The sequence below is a fragment of the Myotis myotis genome, unplaced genomic scaffold, assembly GCF_014108235.1.
Source record: "Myotis myotis isolate mMyoMyo1 unplaced genomic scaffold, mMyoMyo1.p scaffold_m19_p_7, whole genome shotgun sequence".
Taxonomy (NCBI): domain Eukaryota; kingdom Metazoa; phylum Chordata; class Mammalia; order Chiroptera; family Vespertilionidae; genus Myotis; species Myotis myotis.
Window position 1 is genome coordinate 54,449,253 of NW_023416379.1, and position 18,029 is coordinate 54,467,281.

At 43.8% G+C, this 18,029-nt stretch overlaps 1 protein-coding gene and 1 long non-coding RNA gene across 2 annotated transcripts in view; one reads left to right on the forward strand and one right to left on the reverse strand.

The window, feature by feature from the left end:
* The window catches only part of ZNF292 (zinc finger protein 292), a 77,516-nt gene extending 76,764 nt beyond the window's left edge, over positions 1-752 (reverse strand). The window contains exon 1 of the mRNA XM_036316428.1: positions 552-752. Within this exon, the coding sequence (XP_036172321.1) occupies positions 552-719 (168 nt within the window). The 5' untranslated portion in view covers positions 720-752. The remainder of the gene's footprint in view (positions 1-551) is intronic.
* Positions 753-7,527: 6,775 nt separating this feature from the next.
* On the forward strand, positions 7,528-17,739 carry LOC118659768. The gene is made up of 3 exons (XR_004968697.1): positions 7,528-7,622; positions 11,364-11,619; positions 17,583-17,739. It is a non-coding gene; the product is annotated as an uncharacterized LOC118659768 (long non-coding RNA).
* Positions 17,740-18,029: the final 290 nt, after the last annotated feature.

Sequence of the window (18,029 nt, forward strand, 5' to 3'; positions counted from 1 at the left end):
AAAGGCCCCTTCAGTCCCGAGGCGCAACTCGAACAACAAAGGCCCGCAGACGGCGAGGACGGGGCCGGGGCGGGACGGATGAAAGCAGGGGAGCAAAGGCATCAACCCCGAGGGGGCGGAGGCCCGGCGGAGCGGAGGAGACGCGCGGTGGCGGGGGGCGCGGTAATCCCCGGGCACAATGAGAGGAGGTGGGAGAAGGCGGCCGGGCCTCCAGTCGCCCCTTCCTCGCCGGCGGCCGAGAGGGCTCCCTTCCTCGCCGTCTGCATCCTCTCGGCCTCGCGGACCGCGCAGCCCGAGTTGGGGAAAGGGAAGGGGCGGGGGGATTTTCCGCCCCGACCACAACTCCCTTCCCCCAGCCGGGAGCTGCCGACAGCCGCCGCCACCACGGCAGCCACACAAAGGCTCCCTCCTCGTCCTCCCCGCTGCCGCCGGGCGGCGGCTCCGGGGACGCCCGGGCAGGGACGACCACCACTCGGCCCCTCGGCGCTCGCGCGCCCGCCCTCTTCCCCTTCCAGCGGGGGAAAGGGGGAGGGGACCGCCGGCGCGCTCACCTGGCACAGCTGCTGACAGTACTCCGTGGCCGCCTCCACGGCCGGCGCCCGGCTCTCCCGCAGCTCCCGCTCCAGCTCCTGGAGCCGCTCGCCCAGGCGCTGCAGCTCCGCGACGCAGCCGCCGCCGCCGCGACTCAGCCTCTCCTGCTCGGCCTCCTCGTCCGCCATCTTCACACCCCGCTCCGTCGCGTACGCACCTGGGTCACGTGATAACACAATGCCACGTTCGGCGGGGTCACGTGCCGGGCGCGCTCGCCCGCCCGCCGCCGAGCACGTACAAAGGGCCGGGTGGGGAGGACGGCGGCGCGGGGAGGGTGGTGCGAGGGAGCCGGGGGGTGAAGGGAAGCGGGGAGGAGGAGGGCGAGGTGGGGGCGGTGCGGGGGAGCCGCGGTTTACTTTCCCCCGGCGGGAAGCGGGCGGCCGCGGCCGAAAGGGCCGAAAGGGCCGGTTCTGGCGCTTTCTCTGTCACGTGGGCGCCCGGACCCAGGGAAAATCCTGGGGAGGGGCCGCCCTGGGGCGTCCGGGTCCCGGCTCGGCTCTCCCATCCCCGGAGGCTTCCACGGACGCGCGCCCGGGTTCCCCGCGAGGACGGTGTAGGGGAGCTCTGAGCGGGCTGGACCAGGGGCAGCCTTTGCGGGGGGCCTGGGGACAGGCCCGGGGCAGGAAGGAGGCGGAAGGTAAAACCTACCCCTGGACCACAAGCGGGAGAGCCAGAGCGGGACTGCGAGCTGTCAAAAGTGACTTCTCACCGGGCTCGGGAGGTGGGATCGAGTGTCCGGGGCGCCCGCTCTCGCTCCACTCTCCTCTCCAGCTCCGGGGACGCCTCTCCCCCAGGAAAAACAATCTCTGGGAGGCGGAGGCGACAGAGAAAAATGACCACTGGACCAGGACAGAATGAAGTTCAAATCCTCATCGGGAGGACGGAGCAAATTCGTGAAAAGCATAGCTGGGAAGATTTCAGACGATGCAAGTGTGGACGCTGTAGCAAGATGATTTTTAAGCCACCAAAGTATTTCTAGACTAAGCGGTAGCTAACTGCTCTGTGTCACTGTGATTTAAGATTCTCCTACACACTACAGAAACCGCCATCACTAAAAACACGCTGTATATGAAAGTACCTAAAAAGAAAGTAGGTCAAGGGGGGAAGACATCAATAAGGACTCCATTAAAAGTCACAACAAGGAGGAGAAATTGATGCTAAAAGAACGTGGTTATCGAGAGTTATAAATTCAACAGCACATTTTTCTGACTCTGCAAAAAGAGATAGCATTCGGATTCATATTTTACTTACAATCTGGAAAGAATGAATACTTGGCACTTGAACAAACAGTAGTACAAAAATTCAAGTGGTTAACTCTAAAGTTCAGAATAAAAAATATTTTGTTAGCAGAAAATAAGACAAGAGGCTTATCTTTCTTACAACTGAATGGTCTACAGAAATTCAGAAAACAATGGTATTGATGAGGCAACTAGTATTTTCACTCTCACATTCCAAGTATATTTTTCTAGTTCGAGCATTTAAAATAAAAAGAATTCCTATTGTGTGCAGCATCCTCCTCCAAGAGATTTCTAGCATTATTAGGAAGTGTTCTAATAATATGTTGTCCAGGATGAATGTTTTGTAATGCATCAGTGGCGGTGATGTTTTTGAAGTGCCTTTATGTAAGGTGAGGGGGCACAACTGAACCCTTTTGAAAAACAGTATCAGCTAAAATATTAGTATAGCATGTGTGCTGATACATGTTAACAAGACAGGTTCTTCACATGTTTACCCATGGAAGAAGCTGGGGAGTACCTTCAAAGACTAAGGTACAAGTTATAAAGTATCACTGAGAACTGAAAAAGCAACAATTAAGGCAGCTAGTGGATTTTAATATTTGCAGCCCAAGGTAAGTATTTTAGATATCCAAATCAGGTTTTTCCAATTTATGTTATGATGCCAGTGAAAATATAAAAAGTGAGAATATGGGGTTAGCCAAATGTACCAGTAAGTCCAAGGACAGATAAGATATCAAAGGTAGGCAAAGTACATTTTCCCTTCAAGCATAATGGCTTACACACCTAGTTTATAGAAAGAGAGAAAAGAAAGGAAAATATATCCAAATGTTAATTTTTTTAAAATTGCCTGAGAATGTAGGTCATTCCCACCTCCCGCTCATGATAGTCCTAAAACCTAGGAGGTTTGATTAGCAAATTGTTTCTGAGCACTATTACTGTCTTACAAATGCCAAATACAAGTCCTTCACTTGTATTTGGTATCTTTAAGGCCTATCTTCCCGTTCCTTCATTCCTCTGTTTCAGAGTGTAGAAATTTAATGACTAAGAGTGAGTTGTGTAATTAATGATGATTTATTGAGTACTTACGTGTAGGCATTACTTGGTGGGAAAATCAAAGGTGAGTAAAAACTATCCCTTCCTTAAGGAAATGTACAGTTTTGTGGAAGAGTGACCTGCAATGGTAATATATGCAATATAAGTGTTGTATTATGAAAATGCATATAGAGTCAACGCAGAACATCAAAGTAGTCTAAGGTGCTAACTAGAATGTCCACCAAATCTCTATAGACGTGCAGGTTTTTAGTTAAATGGTAAGGACTGGATATACTGTCCCTTGACAGATCGACTTTGCCTCCGAGATCTCAAAAATATTCTTATTCATAGAGAAGGTGTATCAACAAGTACACGTGACTTATTGCACCTAAGTCCCAAGCTGCCACTTAAGGGGAATCATTATATATGTACTTACTGAGACGGTCCTGGGGGATTTCGGAGGCCCATTCCATTGAGAAAACAAGAATGAACTCCAGGGCCAAGAGACTCCGCGTCTCGGAGAAACTCTGTGCTGGTGCCCATTTTGGACACATTGCGATTGCTACAGGCGAGATAGAGCCATACTGGACCTTCGCTCTAAAGAGAGTTGATTTCAGAGGAAACTCTGGGAGAGAGAAACAAACCTTTACTCCACCCCCACGAGCAGTAAAGCTGGGCAGACCCAGAGGGGACAAATGTGTCTGCCTGCAGGCCGCGCGCGCCTCTTTGCTTCACGAGTTCCCTGCGCTGCACAGACCCTTACCGCACCGCTGCACATTTTCCCCCTGGAATTCTTGAAATAGCAGGGCCTAGACTCGCAGGCAGGAACGTAGCTGATTTGTGCCTGCAAGCAGAGCCAGGGGATCGCGTCAGGGATGCAACCAGAGCTGCGTTTGCAGAGGACGGATCGCTCAGGACTAAGGCCCAGCGGGTCCTTCCGAGCCCCGGTCCAGAGAAACCCCGCAGCCCGGCCCGGGCCCTGCGCGCGGGGAGACAGCGCGAGGCCAGGGAGGTGGCGGAGAGCGCGCCGCGCCCTGGATCTGCTGTTTATCTTCCCCCTGCTCTCTCCCTGGGTGGGCCCTGGCGACTGAGAAGGTCCGCAGGACTGGAACCAGGCTAAAAGCTGGCTCCGTTCTGCTCCGCTGACCCTGCGTGCGGATCCCCACTTGCCCGAGGCCAGACTGGGCTCCGGGCCGCGGTTCGGCGCGCGCTGGCCCAGCAGCCGCATGGGCGCTCAGAGTCGTTTGTCCCGGGCCGCCGGCGCTCAGCAGCCTCAACCTCGGCATCTGCAGCCGCGGCTTTTCCACCCAGAGCTGCAAGTCAAGCCCGCAGAACGGCTGTGGTTCCGGGCCCCGGTGCAGCGGTTGCCTGGGGCGTCCAGGCCGAAAGATGCTGGAACCTCTCCAGGGCGCGGTGGGGCGCGGGGCCTCGGAAACCAACCCCGGGGCGTGCTGGAGTCTGTCCCGCGGAGGTCGCGAGGTCGGGGCGCGGGCGCTGCTGCCGGGCTCGCAGACTCAGTCTGCTCACTTGCAAAGGGCCGAGCGTCCGGCCCCATACTGGCCGCCTCCTAGATCCCAGAAGTGAGGGCTGGAGTCTGTCTGGGGCTCTGTCCAGTGGAAAGTCCTCCTCAGAGTCTGGAAAGCAGTGCTATGCTCACTGACAGAGAAAAGGAACACGGGTTAAAGACCTAGTGGAATCGGTTAAAAATGCCACACGTATCCCAGGAACACATTTTCCTTGCGAGGAACGGCGAAGTGGAAACAAAATGTTGAAAACATGAGACAGGTGCTATACCACAGAATTGAAATTATTCCAAAGGCACCGGAAACATTGGACCCACATTTAAGAGGATTAATTTCAGTCCTTGAGTTCTTCCCAGAAAGATAACACATACAGTTAAATGAACAGGTAATTAAATGAGGAGGGATGTTTGTATTGCCTATTTGGATATTCTGTTTTCTTACCATCTGAGGAAAAGCCAGTGCAAATGAGAAAGTAATAACCTTTTATTATCATTTTTAATCCACAATAGAGGATTTGTTTTTATTGATTGATTGAGAGAGAGAGAGAGAGAGAGAGAGAGAGAGAGAGAGAGAGAGAAACATCAGTGGGTTGTCTCCTGACCTCACCCCAACCCAGCACCAAACCTGCAACCTAGGTATGTGCTCTTACCAGAATAGAATCCCCAGCCTTTTGATGTACCAGACCAGGGATCCAACCAACTGAGCCACCTGGCCAGGGCAAGAATAATAACATTTTTAAAATGCTTTTAATAGAGCCCCAGGCCCTCAAACGTTTAAATTAACCGAGGTGAAAATATTTGAGAAATGAAGCAAAATAAAACCTCGTAACAAAATATTTGAGTTGATTCACAGCATCTCTCCAAAGAAGCAAAGAAATAAATATAAAAAGTGCCTTTCTTTATTTATATTTCTAAGTTTTAATCACTGTATCTCATTGGAAATCCATCAGAAAATAGCACTTTTGTGGTGGAGAGTGTCCCATGCCCTTGAACTGCTGTTTATCTTCACACTTAAAGACATCAACTTCTTAGGAGTTCTGCTGATTTCAGTGATTCCTACAGACATATAGCAATAATAATGACAACAATTTAATAATATCATTTTGAGTATTTAGTATTATATTCGTATACTGGAGCAGGATCAGTCCCACCAAAAACTTACCCTCTATCATACCTTTACAAAAATTTCTTACTAATAGACTGCCCAACCTATGAGGGAAGGCAGGGAGGGAGGTGGGGGGGAGGGGGTAAGAGATCAACCAAAAGACTTGTATGCATGCATATGAGCATAACCAATGGACACAGACAGTAAGGGGGTGAGGGCATGTGCTAGGGGGTGGGGGCAGCCAAGGAGAGGTCAATGGGGGGGGGGGAAGGAGACTTATGTAATACTTTAAACAATAAAGAATTTTTTTAAAAAATGTTCTTACTTACTATTCCTCTCCTCACAGCCTCATCCTCTCAAGTTCCTCTCCAACCAGAGCTCCTCTGTGAAGACTTCCTTTGTTTAGGTGGAGTGAAATCAGGATATAATATCTGTCAACAGAGTAAATTTGGCTGACTTGTTTTGTTTTCCTTCGTACCCCTTCCCATACAGAAGTAACCACTCTGTAAAACTCTGGTATGTTTGATTTAGTACTTCCTGTATTTTGATTTGGAATCTGTCCTCATGCCTTTTATCATAGTCTATAGATAAGCCTCACTCACAAACTTGTAAGCCCTTTGAGGGTAGAGACTGTGTCATATCTAGCCTCCCTTCTCTAATACCCTTTGGCACACTGCAAGGTAATAAGTAGTCAGGAAGTGCCCGTTGAACTAAATTCAATTTCGTTTATCTTTGGCAGTCATACATATGTATTTATACCTATCCTCATTATCTAAAATATCCCAGACTTATCCAGGGAGATCAGATGTTCTCCAAACTATAGGAGCTTATTTATAACTATCTTTTAAATAATTCAAGGATCTATGTTTTATTAATGCAATTTTCTATGATAAGAAGTTATAATAGCATTAGAGGCCCAGTGCACAAATTCATGCACGGGTGGGGTCCTTCGGCCTGGCTGGCAATGGGGGGCCGATTTGGGCCCTCTCACCCAGTCCTGATCATGGCCAATCAGGGCCAGCCGGCCAGGGGGAAGGACGGCGGGAGGTTGGCTGGCCCCGGGAGGTTGGCTGTGGGAGCGCACTGACCACCAGAGGGCAGCTTCTGCATTGAGCGTCTGCCCCCTGGTGGTAGGTGCACGTCATAGCGACTGGTCATTTGGTCGCTTAGGCTTTTATATATAGAGATAATCAAAAGAAGACAAGAGATATGCTCAGTTGTTTCACTGTAACAGATGAACTGCAAAAATGTGGACTCTAGCTTTCTTTCCTTTTCACAAACTTAACCTGTGCTTTAGGCCTAATTCAACTTTGTCTTTGCTCTTACATTGTGTGACAATAATCATTTTTAAAATCATCTTCCCAAGAGATTCTAAATCGCCAAGCCAATTGTTTTCTTAACATGACTGAATAATTTCTCAATTTCTTCACCATAGTATTTAGTGCGCTGCTTCATATGGGCCCTACTACCTTCCTAGGAATCTAAGGAGACAATAAATATAAGATTATCTCTGACTCCAGGTAGGACTTATTCTTCAGGATCTGAGTTATCTTAGAGAAGAACCTCTCAAACCTTAGCTCACTTAGACAATCTGACTAAAAAGCAGAATCTCAGCCCACACTTCTAGAAAGTCTGATTCCGTAGGCTGGGTCCCAGAAATCTGCATTTCTAACCATCCCTTCAGGGTGCTTCAGATCATACTGCTCTGGACCTGTAGTTGTCTAATTCTGCTTTCCCTTCCCTTTCTTCAACTCAGGGCCCTTGCACCATTTTTGTAACAAATTCCCCCCTTCTGGCTTCACCCACCAGTGGGCACAGGCCACTTTTTAAAAAAGTTATAGCCAGCTCTTCATAATTTGTTTGAATCACCCTAATTATCCAAAGCTTTTGTTTTGTGAATCATTTGGATCTTAAGCCCCTAGTTCAATGTTCGGCACATAGTAGGTGGTTTCTCAGTAGATGTGCATTTTCAACCCCTTATTCATGCCTTCTCTAGCAATGCTCCTTGTTAAGCAGAACTTGATTACTTCTTAACAGCCCTCTCAGGAAGTGTGTGCCGGAACAAGTGGAAGATACTTCAAAACCTTTCCTGCATTTATCTGCCTTATTAAAATGCATTTTTATACGCGTAAGGGTAAGTGGAGCAGAAAGAAACACTTAATTTAAATTTCAATCTGTGAACTCCATGGTTCCAACAGTTCCTGTCATTGTTAATGGGTATCATTAATTTTTAAATTATAAATATAATTCATGTTTGGGGAAATTTTTCAAGAAGTAAGGAAAGACATGAAGTAAAATTTAAAATACTCTATTCCTAACCTCTAGTCCCACCCTGTCACTAGACTCAGAGTTTATTTATTCTTAAGAAATTTTTCTTATATGTATATATATAGGCATTTGTAAGTTACCACTCCACTTTCTTAAACAAATTGATTCATACCACTCATCTGGGTGGTGTTCCACTTTGCTCTTTTCCCTTAATAATTTTTAGAAATTTGCCATATCAACATTATTTCTAATAGCCACATGGTATTCCACAGTATAAATGCGACAAATTAATTATTTATTTAACAGATATACAATTGGGTTATTTCCTTTTTTTCCACTCTAAAAATACTACAGTGCCCAGCTAGCATGGCTCAGTGGTTGAGCATAGAATGAAGAGGTCACAGTTTGATTCCTGGTCAGGAATATTAAGATGGAGCTAGTGGCCCTGACTGGTGTGGTTCAGTTGGACTGAAAGGTTGCTGGTTCAATTCCTGGTCAGGACACATGACACATGCTCAGGTAGGGTGCAGGCAGGAGACAGCTGATCGATCTTCCTTCCTTTCTCTCTCTCTCTCTTTCTCTCTCTCTCTCTCCTCTCTTCTCTCTCTCTCTCTCCCCTCTCTTCTCTCTCTCTCTCTCTCTCTCTCTCTCTCTCTCTCTCCCTTCCTTGATATATATATATATATATATATATATATATATATATATATATCGAGCTAATGTTTATTTCTTATTTAATATTTCTGCCAATAGAATTAGTGATGAAAGGTAAATGTTCTAAGAAGTTATTTGGGGTGTGAAATATTCAGTGAAGCAAGGAGGCAACTTCCTTTACCTTTGTTTCAGGATACCAAGACTCACTCTGGCATTTCAGTGCTGCTGTTAAGTTTCCTTCTTTGGTGCTCTGCCCTATTTCAAGTGTAGAAAGTAACAAAGCACTTAAAAACACCCAACGGTCTGCCGCTTTGCTGCATCATTTAGAAAGCAAGACTCATTTCTCACCACGCACTCTCTGGCACAACACAGCAGGGAGTAAAGCTGAAAGAGGAAACTATGAGAAATGTATGTTTTCTTTCTGCTTGGGTTTCCTGTCAAATGCATAAGACCAGGACTTCAAAACGAACCAAATATGCTTCAAATGAACTTGCAAGATTAAAGTCAAAGCATTATTTTTTAACTTCCAAATGATCAGTGTGTGTTGGTCCTCGCAGAATTATTAGAAATTGCTCTGTACATATTTGTTTGCGATCATAAGGCTGTAACTATGAAAACTAGTTTTATGACAAATTCAATATTTTGGAGTATTTTGCATTTTTCATACACTTGCGCTCTTTATATGGGAAGAAAAGACTTTATTACTTCCCTGTATAAGTTTTTTGCATGAAGAATTTTCAGTTATTCCAGATACTTTTCCCTCAAAGCATAGTGAAAGTAAAGCCCCTTAGCTGGCCAGTGTGGCTCAGAGGTTGTGTGTTGACCTATGAACCAGGGGATCATGGTTTGATTCCCAGTCAGGGCACATGCCCCGGTTGTGGGCTCAATCCAGGTAGGGGGCATGCAGGAGGCAGCAATCAATGATTCTCTCTCATCATTGATGATTCTATCTCTCCCTCTCCCTTCCTCTCTCTGAAATCTATAAAAGCACATGAAAAAGTAAAGCACCTTGTTCTGAGAAAGAGGACAGCAGGACTTGTGCCTTGCAGGGTGTAGTGCAGAATGCCCAGAAAATCTGCAGTGATGACCTTTATGAATGGAAGCCCAAGGTTCTCACCTTTGATCTCAAAAAGCCATTTTCTGTACAATTATTTTGGAAAAGAACTTCCTTGTGACACCTTTCCACTGTTTAGTTTCTATTTAGGAGGCATATCTTCTAAGATTCTTAAGACCTGAACATCTGTCTTAGTTGCTCAAGATGTTCAGTGATTAATTATTTTCTTTGTTTTTGCCTCCAGTGATATAACATGGTTCTATTACACTGAATCTTTGATCTCACTAAAAACTCCTTCAGGCTGCTAAATGTTTGGGTTTTTTTTTTTAAGTTTCTGCCATCAACCTCATTATATCCTCTCCTTTGGCAATCTCCTCCATTTTATGGCTTTAATTTTTATTTTTATGAACGTGACTCTCAAATCAATATCTGCAGTCTGAACTTTTCTCTGAGCTTCAGCTTCACACAGCCACCTGCATGCTGGACAGCTCCACTGGATGTTTTGCTGGCATCTCAATCCCAGATAAATTCATCCAACTCCCCTCCCACCCTTGCTCTCACCCGGAGTTAAGCTTCCTCTTGCTTTCCTATTTCTGTACAGGGCATTGATGTCCTTCCAAGTTTCAGATTCCAAACATGGAGTTCAGCTTTGAGTCTTGCTTTCCGTTTCCTTTGTTTTTGCCTCCAGTGGTATAATGTGGTTACATCAGCTAAGGCAGACTTACCAAAGAAGTCTTTGTATCACGTTTCCATTCCCAACGCTGTCCCCCAGTGGTTCTCATAAATCTCTTTCTCTCTCTTTTTTTAAAATATATTTTTATTGATTTCAGAGGGGAAGGGAGAGGAAGAGAGAGATAGAAACATTAATGATGAGATTCATTGATTAGTTGCCTCCTACATGCCTCACACTGGGGATTGAGCCTGTAACCTGGGCATGTGCCCTGACTGGGAATCGAGCCTGTGACCTCCTGGTTCATAGGTTGATGCTCAACCACTGAGCCATGCTGGCCAGGTTTTTTAACTTGACTGCTTACCTCTGCATCTTCTATTTTGTGCTAAGGATTTCCAGCTAGGATGTCCTTCTCAAGGACAACTCTGGCTTTAAGGCAACTCAGTCAGGAAGAGTTGAACCCCTCAAATCTGAAGTGAGCTGTTTAGGGGATTGGTTAAGCCATTTTATTTTTTACTCCCTATTTTCTTATCTGTATTGTGGATAATAATTCCTGTATGTTAGTGTTGCAATTCAATGAAAATATGCATATAACATACTTATCACTGGCACTTAATTAGCACTCAATAGATGTTAACAGTTATTATTGTCATGTGAATTTACCTCTCAAAACTGTCAGTGGTGCCATAATGCCCAACCAATGGTGCAGCTCTAACCTACCTCTCTAGAGTTCCACTTACTACTGACTCTCACAAACTTTTTTTTGCAGTCATGCATACCAAACTGTTCTCTATTCACAGTTTATTTATCATATGGTGTTTTCCTCTTCTTTTAAGACCAGTCGTATTGGTTTAGGGCCCACCCTTCATCTTAACTCAATTACATATGCAAAGACCCTATTCTAAATAAGGTCATTCACACAGGTACCAGGGTTAGAACTTCAACATCTTTTTAAGGGACAACCCATGACAGATTATGACCTATAACGATCTTTTAAAATTCAAATATACTTTAGCACAAAAATGAATCTGTGAGGATATAATCAATCACATGCAATATTAGAGTGCTATGCTAGTCAGGATAATGCCCCATGTGCCCTATAGATATCTATGTCCTCATCCCCAGAACCTGTGAATATGTTAGGTTATCTGACAAGGGAGAACTAGGGTTGCAGACAGAATTATAGTTGCTAATCTGACTTTAACATAAGGTGCTCACTCTCCGAGCAGGCCCAACGTCATCACAATGTCCTTTAAATGTGGAAGATTGATGCAGAAGAGGAGGTCGGAATGTTCTGATGTGAGAAAGACTTGAGCAGCCATTGCTGGCTTTGCAGATGAAAGGAGGCTACCAGCCAAGAATGCAGCAACCTCTAGAAACTGGAAAAGGCAAGAAAACAGACTCTCTCCTGAGCCCCCAGAAGGAAGGCAGCCCTGTCAAAACCTTGATTTCAGACCCACTTAGGGACTTCTGACCTCCAGGACTGTAAGTTAACAAATTTGCATTATTCTAAGTGACTAAGTTTGTGATCATTTAAAACAGCAGTCATAAGAACCTAATGCAAATGTGAATATTATAAAAAAAAGAAAAAGAAAAGGAAGATAGTCAGTAAACTGGTTAATTTTAGTATAATTGGGAACGACAACTTAAAACTTTAAAATAGACATATTTAAGATAGGCATTTGAAAAAACAACAGTAATCTGGCTCATATACGAGTGTATCAAAATAAATTGCTAATGTGTTACTACTGTAGGTAAAGGATGCTACATTAAGTGGACAAGATTCTTGATGCAGAGAATGTTAACACATTTGTTCAGTAGCATATACTGAGAAGCCAAGAAGGACTTTCAATCACACTATTTGTGCTTTGTTTTCTTTTACCAAAATAAAACTTATGAAAATGATGTGTGTGCCCATTAGAGTGTGTTGCATTCAATCAACATAGCTGGATTTTAGAATTTCAATTTCACTAGCAGTATCAGAAAGTTCACCTGTAAGCAGCTCCCTCTGGAAAGATTGCTTTCCTGTGTAATCTAATTTCCATAGTTACATAGAAGGAGAACCTGGCCCCTCAAAAACAAGGTATTGATCTAAGAATCTACCTTATTCTTATTCATAAAAGCTGCCTTTGATTGAAAGGATTTAAGATTCTGAAAAATCATCCTATTCTAAAGCGTGGAGTGTAGCTTGCTACTCTCATTTTGCCTCTAATATTTTACAGATTCCTGTAGATTCAAGTTGTATAGTATTCCCCAAAATAAGACTATCCATAGAGAAGTCAAGAAGTCTCTGGCTCGGACAAGAGGCCCTGACTGTTCATAAACTGCAAATTTTAAATTGGCTGTATTGCCTTTTGATTTGTTGGTCCTTTTCAATAAAATATCTCTGATTCTAATTTATAAACAAAAAGCAGGAAAAGGGGGAAAGGATAACCCTCTGAGAGCTTTTAGGAGAGTTCAAATGACTACAGAAGGATTTATGAACCCAGAGATGTTATGGTTGGTATTATAAAAGTCCCAATTTCTTGCAGAAATTTATTTCCAATTGTTAAACTTTATTCTGTGCAAAGTGTTTATCTTTTCCTTTATTATCAAAACATTCCCTGAGAAGTTTCCTCTATATCCTTATATACATGCATATACTTGCAGCATTGCCATTTCAGATAATACCAAGTTTAATTTAGTAAGGGTAATGTGCAAAAATAATTGCTGCAAGTTCCTTTAAGTCTAGGGAGAGTGCTTCTAGAATTGTTAATGCTGGCCATCCTATCTAATAAAAGGCTAATATGTAAATTGATCGAACAGCGGAATGACCAGTTGCTATGATGTGCACTGACCATTAGGGGGCAGACGCTCAGTGCAGGAGCTGCCCCTGGTGTTCAGTGAGCTCCTGCAGGGGGAGCATTGCTCAGTCAGAAGTCCTGAGCCGGGCTCATGGCTGGTGAGCACAGTGGTGGTGGCGGGAGCCTCTCCCACCTCTGTGGCAGTGCTAAGGATGTCTGACTGCTGGCTTAGGCCTGCTCCACATGGACATCCCCCAAGGGCTCCTGGACTGTGAGAGGGTGCAGGTTGGGCTGAGGGACCTTCCCCCACCCCTGAGTGCATGAATTTCATGCACTGGGCCTCTAGTGTTAGTATATTCTATAATAATAAAAATGTAATATGATAATTAGACCAGATGTCCTCTGGACAACCTTCCGGATGAAGCCGTGGCAGCGGGGGCCAAGGCAGAGGCCCCCGGCCGCCGCAGTGGGCAGGGGCTGAGGCAGAGGCGGCTGCCGCCATGGCAGAGGTCGAGCCCTTTGCATGAATTTTGTGCATCAGGTCTCTAGTTCTTTAATAAACACTCACCCATAAAACTCCCCCTGGCAAGTGGGAGAAACCTGCAGCTCCAAGGAAGTAGTGTAGGTTGGACTATGATGGGCTGTGATAAAGGCAGAGGTGCCCATATTAAGGGGCATTAGACAAAGAAACTGATGTATGAAAAGTGTGAGGTCCTGGCATAGCAGCTCATTTCTATCATCGCTGTATATTCTATACCTGGAGTTGCCTGGTTTCCATTACCAGGACCTCTAATTGCTGGCTAGATTCTTTTGATCTGTGGGCTCATCTATGGGCATATTTTCAACTTTCCTTATTTTTAACGACATAGTTTTCCTCCTAGTCCCTATTTTAATTAGTGTCATATTCTAATTTAGGTACTACAATCACTTTAATGATTTGACCTTTAAATTTGTCTCATTTTAGTTTCTTGACTTGGGGCCAGGTAGTATAATCAGATAACCAAAGGAAACTTCATGTTTCAAGTAGTTTTTCCTAAAGATATTAGTTTAGTTTTACCTTCCTGGAAAGCAAACTTTCTATCTCCAACCCTTTTTCTAAGTGAAGGTTTTCTATGTAAAAACTGCACAAAATCAAAGTAGTCTAAAAATATTCTGCTGTCCTATACTGCCAGAGGCAGAGCAAGTATGGAAAAAAGGGAGTTCCACATTTTCACATCCCAGCTAGATGCAAGAAATAATTTTTTTGAATTATATTTCCTTAAATCTTTTGCCAATCAGCCTCTAGAACTGCCTTATTTTTCTCAGTAAAATAAACCAGAGCCTGTAGAAGAGGCTGCATAAAATATAACAGCAAAGATGAACTCAAACTCAGCTTTAGTAAGTGCTGTGTTAGGTCCTTCGGGTTTTTGATTGATGATAAACCTATGTATATGACTTGTTAAATGTCTATTGATTTCAGTCTCATGGTAAAAATCGTTGCTTAGTGGAAAAACAATAGCTGTGAAATGATAGAATGAAAAGCAATATAATATTCATTTTCTAAAAAAGATTAATGGGAATATAATGAATGTAACAAATTCCTTTTGTAACATAGTTGGTTAGCAGTAATAAGAATGTAGAAAATACTGAGAGAAGAATGTAATATAAATACTTCTTAATAAAAAGCCTATACATATCTTCACAGCTATATATGTCTTCCTATAGCTCTTTGTTTATAAATAATTTTCACTCACACAAACATTTACACTATTTACAATTAATTCATAATATTATGGTAAGTGAAAATTTGGCAAGAAAATAATAACTTCCTCCTTGATAACTCCCTTGAGGTCAACGACTTAACAAATACATTATTTTTTAGGGATGTGTAGCCTCCATTTTTTTTAAACACCAAGATAACAGCTCTTTACACAGCTATTCTCTTACTTGATTAGGAACAAAATGTCACTTTTGCTAAAAGCAAATCACTACTTTTCACACCCATCAAATGATCAAAATTTCATTTTACAGATAAAAATTGTTAATGAATTTTCATAGAAAAAAGTTGTTGCTAGAGATAAGAATTGGGGAAACCTTAAGGAATCTGAGACAAACTTAATTTTATGATTCATTTAAAAATAATTATTTAAACTTATTACTAAATCTTTTTTTTTTTTTTTGTAATATAGCTAATGTTTTTTAGGCCCATGCCAGGTATCACTTTTTAATTATTGACAGCATTACAGATGTCCCTCAGTCCCCACCCTACCCCAGGCCTTCACCACATTATTGTCTGTGTCCATGGGTCATGTATATATGCACATATGTTCTTTGGTTAATCTCTTCCCGTCACCCATCCTCCTCCCCCCTGCCATCTGTCAGTCTGTTTCATATATCCATGCCTCTGGACCTATGGTTTATTTTGTTCATTAGTTTCTACATATAAGTGAGATCATGTGATGTGTGTCTTTCCCTGACTGGCTTAATTTTTTGAGCATAATAATCTTCAGGTCCATCCATGCTGTCAGAAAGGTTAAGAGATCTTTCTTTTTCACAGCTGCATAGTATTCCATTGTGTAAATGTACCACATCTTTTTTATTCACTCATCTACTGATGGGCACTTGGGCTGTTTTCAGATCTTAGCTATGGTAAATGATGCTGCTATGAACACAGGGGTGCATATATTCTTTTTAATTGGTGTTTCGGGATTTTAGGATATATACCTAGAAGTGGGATCACTGGGTCAAAAGGAAGTTCCATTTTTAATTTTTTTGAGGAAACTTCATACTGTTTTCTGTAATGGCTGCACCAATCTTCATTCCCACCAGCAGTGCACGAGGGTTCCCTAAATCCTGTTCCTTAAAAGTATTATTTTATAACTCCTCCAATAATTACTAAACTACCTTTGGTAGTGAACCTAATTACCATAGTCTGCAACTGGATGATGTTCCAAAATATGAATGGATGTCCTCCCCCTCCATTTTCTTTCATTCCCCCACCTTTTCCTCAAGGGTGCTGCTGGGGTCATGCCACCATTATCCCAAGGACAACAGATCCAGAGAACCAAGGTAGCAGCTTCCTGTTTTTGTTTCTTTGTTTGCTTGCTTTTTAAGTTCAAATCTTTAGTACCAAGTAGAAGGCAGAAGAGTTAGAAAGAATACTTAATAAGTCAGTTCCACTTTGCCCCTACCTCTCTTTATTCCCACCTGGGAACAAATTAACAAAACAACACACACACACACACACACACACACACACACACACACACATACACACACACACAACCTCACTGGGAGAGAAGGAGAACATTGGGAAAAAAATAATAGATATTAGTGAGTGGTTCCTTAAAAGGAGGTCTGTACCTCTGCAAACAAAACTCTGGATTGGGAGAGGTGATGGTGACAGACTCTCCAGATAAATTTGGGCATCCAAGCGTGGCTGTGCCTGGTGTCCTGCTTCCTGCCAAGTGGCGATATGGATCAGATGGTATGCGTTGGGTAGCATGAGCAATAAAGAGGCTTCCAGGAAGAAGTCCAATTGCATACAACTTGCTCTCTTTTCTGCTCCCTCTCTCTCTTTTTAAAAACTGCACATACACGCACATAATTAATGGTCAATAGCTATTTATAAAGCATGTCAATTAATCAATCAAACATGAATTGACTGCTGTGTGTGACCACCTTAGAGAATTCTTGAGAAATTTATTGTACAGCCCAAACAATGCGTGATTTAAGAGCTAGAGAAAGGGAAAATCAGGGTCATGGAGCAGACAGGCCTTGGTGGGAGGTGTAGACATACTGGTTATTAGGAAAAATAAAACAAACACAAAACCAGGCTAGGAAGGACTAGGTCCTCAAACGGATAATTTTTTATTCCTAGAATTCCCTCTAGACAAACCCCAATCACAACTCCTTTAGCCCTCTTTGTGAAGGCACAGTGTGGATAGAGCTATCCGAGGTGACTTCCCTTCAGCACGGTAAAGGCTGGGGAGAACTGCTGCTCCTTATTTTTGCTTCTCCTGTTGGTCTTCAGGCGGAGTTGTCAAACAACAACAACAAAACAAACCCACCCCAAATGCTTTTGCAGTGTAAATTTCCTTCATGGGACCCACAGACTGGAAAGTGCATTGTTTAGGTTAAAGTCCAAGTCCTGCAGTTTGGGGGAATTCCTCAGATGCCGTGTGTGTGTGTGTGTGTGTGTGTGTGTGTGTGTGTGTGTGTGTGTGCAGTTCATGATAAAACCCTCACACCTATACCTCTATTGCTACATCACTCCCTCCCGGTGCTTTCTTCACAAAGTGTGGCCTCTGCGTAACTATTTCATTGCTTACTCAGAAAAGGTGTTATAAAACCGCTATGGACTAAGTTGTGTCCCCACCCCAATTAACAGGTTTAAGCCTAACCCCCAATGTCATGTTATTTAGAGAAGGGGCCCTTGGGAGGTAATTAGGTTGAGATGAGATCCCCGGTGGTGGTGGTGGTGGGGGGGGGGGTGCGGTGCGCTCATGGTGGGTTTAGTGCCAACTTATGAAGCTTGCCCTTTCTCTCCCCATGAGAAGACGCAGCCAGAGGGGAGCCACCTGCAAGGCAGAAAGAGGGTCCTCCCCAGAACCTGACCATGCAGGCACTCTGCTCGCAAATTTCCAGCCTCCAGAACTGTGAAAAAACAGATTTCTGTCGTTTCAGCCCCAGAATCTACAATATTTTGGCATGGCAGCCTGAGCAAACTAAGACAGAAGCACTGGACTTGCCAGCATGAGGATATTTTCTCAATGTCAAGTGGCTATTGACTTTTAATCTCCGGGAATGCATGATGAGGAACACAACTACTGCTTCTTACTACCTATAAATCATCATGCCGGTTCTGAAGGTGGGTCTAGTCATAAGATGCCAGTAGCAAAGAGACACCGATTGTTACTTGAGAGTATCATTTAGAGAACAGAACTATGCACAAAGGCACAACTGTCAGAGAAGCCCTTAGTGTTGTCATCTCAGGGATTAGGAAGTCTCACGTCTTTTTCTGTTAGAGCCGTATGTTTACAATTTGCACAGATCACAAACTTTCTCGAGAGTCTTGTGGAAACATAATCCAGTGCCCCTCATTATCGTCACATACACAGAGCTCAGGAGTTT